This window comes from Eriocheir sinensis, chromosome 12 (genome assembly GCF_024679095.1).
Source record: "Eriocheir sinensis breed Jianghai 21 chromosome 12, ASM2467909v1, whole genome shotgun sequence".
Lineage (NCBI taxonomy): Eukaryota > Metazoa > Arthropoda > Malacostraca > Decapoda > Varunidae > Eriocheir > Eriocheir sinensis.
Window position 1 is genome coordinate 7,821,409 of NC_066520.1, and position 15,000 is coordinate 7,836,408.

The 15,000-nt window shown below is 40.2% G+C and overlaps 1 protein-coding gene across 10 annotated transcripts in view; it reads right to left on the minus strand.

Moving 5' to 3' along the window:
• Window positions 1-15,000, minus strand: part of LOC126997354 (protein unc-79 homolog) — a 236,389-nt gene that overhangs the window by 201,996 nt on the left and 19,393 nt on the right. For all 10 annotated transcript variants that reach the window (XM_050858417.1, XM_050858421.1, XM_050858414.1 and 7 more), the window contains exons 5-7: window positions 12,763-12,933; window positions 12,363-12,455; window positions 10,557-10,742 (exon numbers count right to left, since the gene is read on the minus strand). In XM_050858417.1, the coding sequence (XP_050714374.1) occupies window positions 10,557-10,742; window positions 12,363-12,455; window positions 12,763-12,933 (450 nt within the window). The remainder of the gene's footprint in view (window positions 1-10,556; window positions 10,743-12,362; window positions 12,456-12,762; window positions 12,934-15,000) is intronic.

Here is a 15,000-nt window from a genome sequence, read left to right on the forward strand (position 1 = left end):
GCTCCTCACTCTTTGCCGCCGATCGCAAACATCATTGCTTTTCTTGGTCAATATAACGATGACAAAAGCTTCATGTAGACTTCTAATGCTTAGAGGTGATCAGTGGAACATGTCCACAGCTTATAAGTGCCATAGAATAATTGAGGAAGGTGGGGAAATAAGAATATATGGCTTTGAAATGGAGGTGGTGGTGCAGGCAGGTAGGCTAATGGCAGCGTTGCCAAACATTAGGCTATGGTCGAGTGTTCGTGGAGGCGTCCGGAATTTTGATAGTTCAGATAATTATGGCAACCCTACCTATGAAGGCATTCTTCATTCATCATCATTACTGAGCAATTTTACTATATATTTCAGTGACCATGCTTATGATAAGCCATCATAGTGAATAAAAGGTGTTTAATGTGAAACCTTATTATTTGATCGTTTCTTAATCAATAAAACGCAAAGTAATGCCAGTAACTGTCCATTCGCTTTGTGTCATATTGTGTGTGTGTATTAATAACTGCAAAAGACAGTTCATGGAATGACCCAGAATATATATATATATATATATATATATATATATATATATATATATATATATATATATATATATATATATATATATATATATATATATATATATTCGCGCTAATTGAATACAGTAACCAATATGAAAAAAAATATTTGGTGCACATGTGGCTCTGACTTTTGGGTTTGATAATTACTCAAAATAATCACTCGCATTAAAAAAACAACCCTACGATTGGCTGAGCTCTGAAAACACGCTTGTGATTCGCTGGGAGTCCGATGACGTCATCGCCGGTGATCACCCGGCACTGGCAACGCCCGTGCACCCATCCGGGAGCGAGTTGTCGGTTCACCGTAACCTGGTGTCACACTGAGCCCTTTTCTTCCCACCGCATTGGCGGCAGCTTGGACAACCGGCAAATCCAAATTTTCCGGGTGTGCGTCACACACGGCCAAGGTCAGTTGCCCGTATCCACATCCTTCTTCTTCTTCTTTTGACCTGTGACACTTTGTATCGCATCTTAGGTCCTCCTCCTTTCGTTTCTCTTTTCTTCTTTTTCACTTATAGGGTGATGTGTTCACGACCCGGACAGTAAAGTGAATAATATTCATAAAAAAAAACGTTATTGAGCTACAGGAGAGATTTTGTGCTTAAAAGAAAGCTTAACTAATTCCCCATCTTATGCTATGAGTTTCATATCTGTAGATATCATAGTATTGGTTTTACAGCCGTTTTTAAAATCCAGAATTCTCTGTCCGGGTCGAGACCGACGGGGTGGTCTCAACCCGGACGGATGTTTTGGTCCACCAAAAACACACTTACACCAATGTTTTATATTTTTTCTTACTAAGAACATCCAGAACATGACACTGAAAGGTGGAATAAAACAATTGGTAGCAAAATATCAATGTAATAAAAAAATATATATGATAAAAAAAAGGTAACTGAATTCCTTAAAACTACGCCTTTTTTCTTTCGTATGTTAATATATAGTATTAATATTGGTTTTAGGTTAAAATGAGAGTGATTGACAGAGTCATTTAAAAAAAAAATCCTTCTTATACCTCCGTGTTCTCACTCGGACATCACGCACACTGTCCGAGTCGAGACCACGCACATCATTTTTTAAAATTCGTAAAAATATAAACAATTGGCCTAGGTTAAATATTTCAATTTGGAGAAGTAAACACTAATGGGGGCACATATTAATGCTAAAAATAATTCACTTCCATCAATAAAACACTTGAAAAATCACTCGATATTTAGCCGTGGCAACACCCATTTCCAGCCTTTTCCATGGCTTTATCTCACATATGGTACATTATAGTTGTAAGAACTATGCAATCATTCACTTTTTAATTGGTTTTCCAGTACACTTAATTTGCATGAATTGTCAAAATTGTCCGAGTCGAGAACACGGCATAATTTTGTCTAGCGGGCACCCCCAAGCAGTCCATTGTTGTTTAGGCACTCCGTATTATCACTGATTTTATGCCAATATGGCTATATTACATAACAAAACTTATCACAAGTTGATCACGCCTTATTCGTGGTCATGGCACAATATATCCTGATGCCGAAAATTAAGATCGCGACCTCTTAAAATCGAAATTCTTACCATGCTTACAAGCGGAGCGTCGGCGGGGAGGTTTGCAAATGGCGTCTAGCTAGGACCGCCCTCCCTCATACGTCATAGCTCTGACGTCATCCTAGGCTCGATCGTTCATTGGTTAATCAAGACTGTCCGGGTCGAGACCTTGTCCGGGTCGTGACCACACGACCCTACACACTTTTCTTTTCAGTATTTTAATGTAAACAAAGTACTTGCCCTGTATCAACATGGCGTTGTCTGCTAAAGTAAGGGCTCTCGCGCATCATGGCGGCTTGGCGCAATTTTCAAAATTCAGTCGTGGTGGCTGCTCGCGCTAATTTATTTTTTTCTTGGCAGATAGTGGCTCGCGCTAATTGCGGTTCGCGCTAAGTGGGGCTCTACTGTATCTATATCTATATCTATATCTATCTATCTATCTATCTATCTATCTATCTATCTATCTATATATATATATATATATATATATATATATATATATATATATATATATATATATATATATATATATATATATATATATATATATATATATATATATATATATATATATATATATATATATATATATATATATATATATATATATATATATATATATATATATATATATATATATATATATATATATATATATATATATATATATATGCAGGCTGGGTGGATGAGGATAAGATTCAGGCCATTGCTGTTCGAGCTGTGTAAATTCAGATCACCGTCATTAATAAAATACTATTTCAATATTTCCTGTGGAACCCCTGATGATGGTCAGCAGAACCCTGGTAAGGAATCATTAGGTTACTGTGCACTGTAGCATAACCTATCCACATTTAGGTTTTGGCTGACCATATTTTGGAAAATATAGGCTTAACTCATAATTTTGAGCTAATAATCTTGATGTTGACTTATACGCAGCAATTTTCGGTGAAAAAAAAAATATATATATATATATATATATATATATATATATATATATATATATATATATATATATATATATATATATATATATATATATATATATAATATATATATATATTTATATATATATATATATATATATATATATATATATATATATAGAGAGAGAGAGAGAGAGAGAGAGAGAGAGAGAGAGAGAGAGAGAGAGAATGTGTAAATTAGTGAGAAAAAAATGAAACAGGTAATAGCACAAAGATGGATAGAATTGTTGAGATAATATCCTGCACATGAATAAGTTATGCATATATAATTAATAAGTAAACAAAATTGTATACAAAACTACCAATGGCAATGCCTGTTTCCAACTAACCCTCATTCGTACACATTAAGTAAGAATACCTGTAACATATAAAAGTATTCTGCAGTCATGTTAGCTTGGAAATTATAATTCTTGGACAGCTGACAGAGAATAAGTTCTAATGATGTGCAGCGACAATTGTTACATAAGTTGAAAGACATGTAATCTTAAAAATGGGTTACATACTCATAATTGAAATATACCTAATAACTGAGGGAAATCATACAAGGAGCATACATATGAAAATGAAGTCTTATGAATGTGACCAGCCTGCTTCACAAATAAGAAGCTGTCCTTTCTTAAATTTATAATATACTGTGCACCCTCACTGAGCATTGGAAAAATCTAGGAACCATTCATTGCTCAGTGCTTGGAAAAATATTGGTTATGATGATTTTCCAAGAATGTAACACTTCACCAGTAAATAATGAATGCAGATGATAATTCAGTTATTATTCAGTTATTCAGTTATTAATGCTAAATAGGAAAAGCAAGAGGGCAACTCCTTAGAATCATAAATCATAGCAGAGAAAGAGAATGAAGAAGAGCATGGTAAATATATTATTAACATGCATGTGTCAAAGACCAATAGCATCATAATGTGCAGAAGTGTTACGTGAGAAAACAGAAGAGAGCACAGGACATCATTCTCCAGTGAGCTGCAATGGAAACTGAGGAGAAGACTGGTTAGCTATACACATCCTCGCCATCCCTTCAGCCCACATCATTCATTACCTTTTGTATTACACAAATTATCTGAGCCTGGGAACAACAATATTTAGTAGTTGAAGGATATGGTGAATGATTGGTATGCATGGTGAGCCTTGTCCATCATCATGTTAAGAGTCAACACAAGATTGCTTATCTGTTTCTGAACCCAACAGAGAAAACCTTTTAATGCCGACCATTAAAAAAATAAAAAAATCCACTGAAGCAAATGGTGAGATTTAATATGAAAACAAATATTTTTCACTCAAATTTTTCTGTAATCTCACAACTCATGTATTGAAAACTCTCAGCTTATAAAAATCCCCATTGTTTCACTTGAGCCCCGTTCACACTGCCGACTCTGGGTCAAGACAACCCACGACTCTAGGGTACACGAGGTCTTGGGTGTTGATGTGAAAGGGTCGGGCATGTCTTGAAAGAGGTCTTGAGACTGCTGCGCCAACGTCGTGACGGGACTCTGGAGTCGTGAGGGGTAGCGCAATAAAGTATTCCATGCTAAACTTTCATGACAAGAGTCGGCAAGAGTCTGGACCAACCGTCACTTCCGGTTCAGGTCTGAGGGAGGTCTGGGGCAGTTGTGACAACTGTCGTCAACAGTCTTGGCTTGTCCTGAGACAGTCTTGACGACTGTTGGGGCCATTTTTCAAATTTTTACCATTTTCTGTCGGCACAGTCGTCTGTGCTGACTACTTAAGAGTGATGAGGGACTGTCTTGACGACAGTCTTCGCCTAATGAAGGACGTTCGTGGTGACAGTCAGCTCAGAAATATTGGCTAACACTGCTGCCATCAAGAAATTTGTATTTTCATTTTGCAATCACAATTACAATAACAACTTCTGGGCATGGTTACGTTTCGCTAGCACAAACTTGGGAGCCACACAGTACGCACTCACTCCTTTTGCCTCGATCTCTCTTGTGTTGAATGACACAACTGGGGTTGCCACCCTGAGGTCAGAAAAATGTGGAATGCAACATCTCACTGTCCAATACGGAATGGATCCATATTTAACCCATAAACTGCACAATTGAGATTCGGGAATAGCTCCTGGGAGCGCAATAAATGGCAAAAAATTAACCTGCTGGAAAACAATTTTTAGTATTACAACACCCAAGAGGAACATGTTGAACACCGAAGAGTGTAAAAAAAAAAATAATAATTCACCTAATGTGGCAATGATGGCTGGATAAAGGTCGCGGATATGAGGCGACCTTGGGAGCGCTGGTAGTGACGGGGTATATAGGATGGTGGCAAAGGGAAGATGACACACGGCACAGTCACGTCTGAACATTATCTTGCAACTGATTATTCATTCCAGTTACAACATATGAAGTAAATCACTGGAAACATCACTTTGTCAATTTCCTGTAACATTTGCTTGTATTATTTTTTTTTAGCACATTCACCTTTCAGATCACCTATTTTTTTTTCCCTTACCCTAAACTATTTACAGTCTACCTTACACTGTGCTTTTCAGTATTCTTTCAGTGTGTGATACTCAGTGAAACAGGGTACAGCACACATTGGTACTTGACATTCTGCGCACATAGTCACCACCATTTTTCTTGACCTCTCACGCTTGTTTGTAGAGGTACATACATGACACCGTCTCTGTTGTTTGCGTCCTTTTTCTGTGTCCGGTAAATATTCTAACTTGTGTCTGGTGAGGTAGTCCTTACACAGGAGTCTGTCAGGACCATGTGACTGACGTCGTCCTCGAGCTGTACCTGTCACTGTCCCATAAGCTGGTAGGCAACATTGTAAGAAAACTTTGTTTTTTTTTCCAGTCTTGACTAAGTACATGTTATATGCATTCAGCATTGTAACATCAACAACATGAAAGAATAGCTTATGGTACCATTTGACACATTTCCTCATGCATTCAATACCAGCAAGCTGACGGTCACTTTTGTCGACTAGGCGCATATTCGCGTTGTAATCAATGACAGCATCTGGCTTTCTAATTCTTTCATGTGTCCTGTGGTCTTCCTTGTCAGTGTCCTGCATGTGTCCTTGATGAACAGTGGTGAGCATGGTCACGTCACGTTTGTCATGCCAATTTATGGCCAGGACTTTTCCACTCTTTTGCAGTTCCACATTACCATGAACAGGTCTTGCTTCAAATTTTGGCATATGTTTCTTGTTCTTACGTACTGTGCCACATGACCCAGTCATATTTTCTGGTAAATACTGACACAGACTAGGGCTAGTGTACCAGTTATCTGTATATAGGATATGTCCCTTACCCATGTACCTTTCCATCATTTTCTTCACAACTGCGCCAGATACTCCCAAAGGGTCACCTTGTGGAATGTCAACATGGGTGCCAGTATACACTATTGCATCTAAAACTATCCCTGTTTCGCAGTCACAAAGGATAAAGAATTTGATACTGAACCTATGCCTTTTTGAAGGTATATACTGCTTGAATATAAGTCTCCCCTTGAACAACACCAGGCTTTCATCTATAACAACCTTGCAAAAAGGATAAAAGAATTGTCTGTACTTCTTAGTATTCATGGTAAATACTCTTCTAACCTTCCACAAACGATCATTTTCATCATGTTCATTATTGTCATGGAAATGTAGAAACCTTATCAATAAAAGGAATCTGTCTCTTTTCATGAATTTCCCAAAAATTGGTGTAGGAATCAAGGCATCAATTTTCCAATAATCACTCAGCACATGTTTTTTTTTATATGTGGCATCAGCAGTAACAGAGCAAATAAAACATACATTTCTTCTATGTTTGTGTCTGACCAGCGATGAACCCGTGATTTTGGGGTGAATGTAGCATGCTCCATAGTGTATTTCTAATAGCTGTTTGTTTGTGACACAAGCTGCATTACCTGGTCATCAATGTATGTTTCAAAATAATCAACCTCTTGTGCATCATTATCAAGAGGCCAGTCATTAGTCACACCAGCAATATTTCTGTCAAAGTTATGAGTGTCTGGCACAAAGTCTGATCCATCAGACCAGACGAATCGAGTACGTGTTGTCTCACGTCTCTGAGGCTCCTGTTCTCCCTCTGCCTCCCCCTCCTCTCCCATCCAAGCTGACACCCATCCCTTACTCAGTTCATTAGCTGAGTCTTCTCCTATACCCCCAATGTCATTTTCCTCATCTTTCTGCCACTCTGGATCATCAGACAGAGATGACAGTGATTCATCAGGGTCTACTAGCAGTGGTAAAAATTTTGTTAGTGTCAGTGGCTGAGTAGGCTGTCTGGCAGCGCGTCTGTGACCTTGAGGGCCAGAAACATGCTTACGCTTGCCACGCTTCCTCAGACCAGCTGAATCTGATGGCTGAATAAAATCTGAATCAATGTCACTTTCAGATTTGTCTACTACAATCTTTCTCTTTACCAATACTTTCTTTTTACCACCTCCCATGCCTCCCCCATGGTCATGACTGCAGGAGCTATGGGGCTGGTTAGCATCAGTAGATGACATACTTCTACTCTCCATGACTGCTAAAGAGCAACTAATATGACGATGGTGACAACATGGTGCGAAAGAGGGATGATGTTGCCACACGAGGTTCATCGGAATATACTTTGGCATCGCGAGAAATATAAATATCCACCTTGGAACATGCGTCATCTTAAGATGTCTGGCGCAGTCTAACATAGCATCTTAAGATGTCTGGTGCAGTTTACGGGTCAAAGGAGCGGGTGGCAACCCTAAACTTTCTCGAGCAAGCAATGAGTGACAGCCGCAGCACGCTGCTGGTGGAGGCAAGAGGGAGGTGGGAGGGACGTTACGTCGCGTATTTTACACATATTTTAGGACGAACCTTTGACAAATTTTACGGGCTGGTTTTGTGATTAACTGAAAAATGCGCTCACTACAATTTTAAGATACTGAATTTTATCAGCTTGACCATTCAGATAATAAAATACCGTACGGAACAAATGCTGTACCGTATTAGTTCAAAACGGAACGATACATTTCATTCTCGAATAGAGCGATTTCGTATTTTAAGGAACAGCAAGGCTGCCGCCAAGACAGTCGCCAAGACAGTCGCGAAGACGGTCAGGAAGACTGACGGCCAACTCCTTGGCAACTGTCAGCCACCTAGTCGGCCAACCAGTTGACAGACAATCTGGAAGACTGTCGTCAAGACCGTCAAGACTATCGGCCAATCGGTCAGCAGATTCGTGGTTGTCATAGACGTGGCGCCATTTCAAAAATTGACCATTGAGACTCGTCTTGAGACTAGTTGGCAGCATGCCGCAGACATTCTGCCAAATAGTTGGCCGAATGTCCCAGACAGTCGGTAATCATGGTAGCCGACACCAAGACGCCAAAAAATTATTGGAAATTATTAGATTATTATCTATTAAATTATTGGAGCGTGGGAGCCGACTTGTCAAATGCAGTAATCGCTGGGTTGTCTTGGCCCAGAGTCAGCACAGTGTGAACGGGGCTTTATACTTTTTGTTTCAACCTACAGTTCTATTATGATATATTGTTAGGTATGGTGGTAGTCTGCTCCAGCCTGTGCTATCATAATTTAATTTTCATAATACTGCTTGTTCTTGATTTGTGCAAAGCAGTGATCTACTCTTCTGAATAAAAACAACTTCAATAATAATCAAGAGTACTTTGGGCCACCTAACAGCAATAAATGCACTTAGATGTTAGTGAGGCTCAAATGTTGAACATCACATTTTCTTTTCCTGTGTACTGAAAACTTGGTTCCGCTTTCTCAAATTTATTCAGTGCAGTGGTATTTATCCTAATTTTATGCAGCACATTATTATTACAACATTCTCAGTTTGCTGGACCTTACTTTTCTAATAGCTTATCTTCTACTTTAATTTTTCCTTAATTCTCTGTCTGAAAGTGTGTTGGGGTTACATACTTTGTAACTTGTAGCACTTGTATTCTTGCAATTCTACCTATTGCAGTGTTTAATAATAATAAATATAACAAAAGAATAATAACTGAAGAAGTGGACTGACAAGTGATACTGTTTGATACAAAATTTAACCCGTAGCGTACCACCCTACATGATATAAAAGTGGCCTTCAGTACCGCACTGGGAGTAAAAAATTTTTTTTTGGCTAAATCCCGTCTAAATGACCCCAGTAACAAGGAAAATAGGTTCATTCCACTCACCGTCGCCCATAAGTGCTCCGCAGCTACCCCCGTCCGCTCATGGCTGGCCCGGCTTGGCTTGCGGCCCACCCTTGTGCGTACGTAATTCAATATTTGGTAACCGTGATAGAGTGTGTGTGTGTGTGTGTGTGTGTGTGTGTGATTGGCTCAAGGTCACTACTCGGCTGACCCCACTATGATTATTGGACGTTTTCACTGTTTCAGACTTGATTTCGTTGGGTTTCCCTTTGTTCCCAGTGGGTCGGCGTCACCCCTCGAGGCATATTGGTCTGGGAGAGGCTAGGCTGACTCACAAGTCGACGTTCTGTACCCAAATGAGCATCTAGATGCGCATGGGACTGTCCTTTCAACTGCGATTAATAACGGTAATTTCCAAACGCGTCTGACGCGTTAACGGTATATAATTGCAAATTGCTTTTAACACGTGACGCATCAATGGTACTCTACGGGTTAATAGCAATTGTTAGAGTAGTAATTCCAAGGAGCTAGTGTAGACTGAAGACTACTTTGTTAACAGAAAGTATAACTTGTGTTGCTAGAAAGTGTACATGCATTTCTGAGCATTGCTGTACCTGTGCAAATCAAGTGAGTCATTCTTAATTAAAGTAGATACATGTTAGCATTAATGTGATACATAATGGAGACCAGCTGGAGCGTCAAAGAGCTCCATTATATGTAATTATATTAGAAGCAAATGCCTATATCATGAATTCCACAATATGCACAATATGCTTAAAACAAACTATGAGTTGTGAGCTTGAACTTCATTCGCTTTCTTTGGTGGGTTCAATGGAAAATAGTGAGATCTGATGAGAAGTTTTTGTTACACTCTGGGAGCAAATGGATCCACCAACCATAATTAGTATCATCTTTTAGGAGCATGTGCAAAACTCAATAAGACCTAGAAGGGAGAAAAGGATAAATGAAAATACAATTATATAACACTTTGTACGATCACGGTAATCTAAAATATTTATCTCTAACACAATTCTAATCAGGTATCATATCACTGTCATATTATGGTGAGTGATGGTTAAGATTACTAGAGTATGAGAGAGAGAGAGAGAGAGAGAGAGAGAGAGAGAGAGAGAGAGAGAGAGAGAGAGAGAGAGAGAGAGAGAGAGAGAGAGAGAATGCCCTACATATCTCTCAACAACAAACATACCTTTCTTCCCTGGCTACATTATAATATAAATAAAAAGTGGCCTCCATTTTCTCTGATTACTCACTCAGGAATCTTGGAAAATAACAACAAATGAAAAGAACGTAAAAATAGATAAGGAACAGGAGGCACAAGACTTACCACTGAACTTAATATGGATTCCGCGGCGATCATACAGAGTGGGGTTGAGGCTTGGCCAGTAGTAAAAGAGGAGGTTAGCGGCTGGAGGGCGAGAGGATGGGGTACCAAATGCAACCACACACAGCAGGTCCTTAACAATGTCAGGCTTGAGGGCCATGAGGGTCTCCAGGAGCTCACAGTGGTAGGCTGAGTGGTGAAAGAGGAAGGATTGGCCATGGTGATAAAGGTTCTTGAGATGCAAGGGAATCATCCATATTACGTATCTGATTCTAAACACAGTGGTTTGATTTAGCCGTGTTCAATAAAAACAGGAAAACAATTCCTTGAGACAAGACTTTGTCCTTCTCCATATGCAACTAACTGGATTACTAACATATGAAAGAGTAATAATACATTAGTGAAATTACGTTACTACTTTACAACTTTGTTACATTCCTCCATGAATATTTTCCTCTTTCATGATATATAATTAATTCATTCATTCATCTTTGACGCCTGCTCCTTGGAGTTCACACGAGGGGATGGCCACGGCAGAAGAGTTTCCATGATGAAATATACAGTTACACCTCACCATTTGCGCACATATGGGCGGTCTGAAGGTGCACAAATGGCGAATGCGCACATGGTGAACTTAATAACCTATATGGAAAAATACATATGGGCGGTCACGGCCCAAAAACCCCTCTACCAGCACAAAAAAAAAAAAAAAAAAAAAAAAAAAGTCTGCTGGCAGGAAACATGTCATACTCACGGCCAATCTCTTGTTTTTTTCTTCCACTGTCCACCTTCTTAATCACTTCCACCTGTGCTATGGTCATCATCGGGTTCTTCCGGGGTTTAGGCTTCGATGACGCTGATTGTGCAAAGGTGAGGCCGAAAACATCGAATAATCGCAGTCACCACGAGACGAGGAGAGGTGATCGGGTTATGGCAGGAAATGACATGTTGTGTACGTTGGCAGTGTTCTTCATTGGCGGCAAAGGGCGCGCGGGTGGTAGACAGTTGTAGCTCGCCAGCGGACGCCACTTTGCTGCCAGAACAGCTAGTAAACGTCCTCAGAAGATCAGCGGACGCCATTTTGCTGCCAAAACAGCTAGTAAACATCCTAAGAAGATCAGCGGACGCCATTTTGCTACCAAAACAGCTAGTAAACATCCTAAGAAGATCAACGGACGCCATTTTGCCACCAAAACAGCTAGTAAACATCCTCAGAAGATCAACAAACGCCATTTTGCTACCAAAACAGCTAGTAAACGTCCTAAGAAGATCAACGGACGCCATTTTGCCACCACAACAGCTAGTAAACATCCTCAGAAGATCAACGGACGCCATTTTGCTACCAAAACAGCTAGTAAACGTCCTCAGAAGATCAGTGGACGCCATTTTGCTGCCAGTGAGACGCCGTTACCATAGCGGCGAGGTGCGCAAATGGCAAGACCACCTGCACAAATGGTGGGATGATGGCCGCAAATTAACGCCGCGCAAATGGTGAGTGCGCAAATTGTGAGTGCGCAAATGGTGAGGTTTTACTGTAATATTTATACTAATTGCTATCCATCATATGGATAAGAGTTTACAGATATGCAGGCAAGAGAATGAAAGTAAGGTTACCTTGTCCTTCCTAAATTGCTAGATGGGAGGCAAAGGAATCAGGATCTAAGGCAGCCTAGCCACCTATGCAAAAGGTTAATATCATAAGAGTTGAAAGGGGGACACTACTCATCACGTTGGCTTCTGAACAGTCCACGTCGTACAAGCTAAGAATGGAGACAACTAAGCTCTTGCCATTTTCACAAGGCTACAGACCTGAGTTATCAGTGTACTGGAAAACCATCATGAGAACTGCTGGAACAGAGCCAGTAGCATAGTTTTCCTCCTCCCCTTCCTCCACGGCTGCGCCTGTAGGAGAAAGATGGAGCTCTGAATGAAAATGGTGTGAAGAGTACTGGGTGTGTCGGGCTGGGGGTGAGTGGTTTGGGTGAAGACTGGGAAGAGCGCAGGAACATTTAAATGGTAGTGTTAGGCAAGGGTATTAAGAAACAAAGCAACAAAAATAGTGTAAACAGACACTGTATAGGAATCATACTAAAAAATATATAAGAGCTTAAATTCGATGTCAAGTAGCCATAAATTTTCTGAATTATAAAACTGAAAACTAAAACACACACACACTCTCTCTCTCTCTCTCTATCATACACACACATACCCACAGTGACGGGCAGTATGTAGTAGCACAGTGTAGTGATCAGCTGTTGGTGGAGAGGCTCAGGCACGGCAGTCATCATGGACGCAATGAGGTATGGCAGTGTGTCAATGACCCGCCGCTCCAGGAACACGACCAGGCAGGCGAGAGTGTTGAGTAAGGCCTGTCCAAAGCCTGTAGCAGCAGAATTTATGGTGCTAATAAGGTATTTTTGCCAGTACATATATGCCACAAAAATAAGTAGTCATCCCAGAGGAAATAATAATAATTAATAAAATAAAGGAAAACTGAACCAAAACATAAATCTCTATATATATATATATATATATATATATATATATATATATATATATATATATATATATATATATATATATATGTACAGTACCCTCTCGAGTTTCGCGATCCTCACGTTTAGTGCTTAGTCCTAAATTCTTACCATTCCGACTTTCGCGCATTACCGCCTCGAGTTTTGCGGTGCTTTGACATGTACGGGTCGCATCTACCTATCGTCGGCGTCATGCGTGCTGCCTTAAAAGGCGGTGTCCAACCATTGGGGCTATGGGCAACCGCGGTTGCCCGTATCCCCAACCGGGAGCGAGTTAATTGTTGGGTGTCCGTATGAATGGAAGACGGTTGTGGGTACGAGTGTGGGAAAGTGGGTACCTCACGGCTGTATGTAAACAAACAGACGACGGCAGTGGCTGAGGAGTGAAGAGCAATGGAAGATGGCCAAGCCCACCAATACAGTAATCCCTCGTTTATCGCGGGGGTTAGGTTCCAGAACCCCCCGCGATAGACGAAAATCCGCGAAGTAGCGACCTTATATTTATTGTATTATTTATATATTTTAAATATTATATTTTATATATTATTTATATAAGCACGCATATCTCTGTGAATCTCGCCTCAGCCCGTGTGAACAAGGTCACCCAACCACTAGTTTCTCGAGAGATTCAAAGTTGGCTATATTTCACGGGAAACTCATCGAAATTCTAGTCAGAATCTGTCACCAACATGTCGGTTACTCGTGTGGTCGGTAAGTTGTGGTCACAAGAAGAAGAAGAGCGTATCAGCTGTTCGGTTCAGTATCTCTCCACGTGTTTATTCCGGCATTGCAAAGAGTTCCACGAAACTACATAAGCTTGGAGTAATCATGTTGAGCAAGTTTAGGACTTTAGCCTTGATCAAATGTAGTCATTGCCTCATCCTGTCTGGGTCCTTGCTGCTAACTTCTCGAGCATTTAACAGTAGCAAGCTGTAACACACACTCCCTTTGTCTCCAAGCTAACCACTCACGAACCATCAAATGCTACGGTCGCTGAGCCAATCAGCGCCTAGGATACAGAGCACAGTGTTCTGATTGGTCGCCTCCCATCCATCGGCCAGTAGTGTGCCGTGTACGATTACACGTGGGCAGACTAGCTCAAGCGGAAGCGGCTGTAACTGCGTTTTCCATACGTGCACGTCTTTGTTTTCTCATCTGCTGTACACTACGTATTTTATTTCAATCCAATATTCTTTTTATATGTTCTTATTAATAATTTCTTTTTTTTATATTGTTTACATTTTTTTAGGCTAGAAAATGCTTCTTTTACTGCAAAATAAGTAAAATAATAAATATATTAAAATACCTCTATACTGCAAAATCCCGCGATATAGCGAAAAATCCGCGATACGAAACTAAATATTTACAATTTAAAAATCCGCGATACAGCGAGACTGCGATAAGTGAACCGCAATATGACGAGGGATTACTGTATACTCGTAAAATGGACTGGCAGAGCTGGTTTGCTTACTACTTGATTAACAAGATAAGAGAACACCCCATGCTGTGGAACCACAGTCCAAAAATCTTTTTCTCCAGTCTATGACAATTGTAGAACCCCTGGTGTTGTTTTCCTCTTCTTCTTCTTCTTCTTTTGGCCTGTAATGCATGGCAGCGACGGTGAAAAGTAATAGTGGAAAACAGCAAAAGGGCATAGAAAAGCAAAATCAGGGAAAGAAAAGGACAGAAAAACACCTAAGTTCAGGGTGAAGTGAATAAGTGCACACTGCGAAGTAACTAAGTGCATGTTGTGAAGTATAAAAGTGTGGAGAAAGAGGACCTAAGAAGCGATATAAAGCGTTACAGGTCAAAAGAAGAAGGTCCACTACACTGGTGCCCTTGTAAAGGCAATACCTCCGACACCATCACCACATGGCAGCGACAGTCGGGTCCACTCACAGAGTTATTGTGTT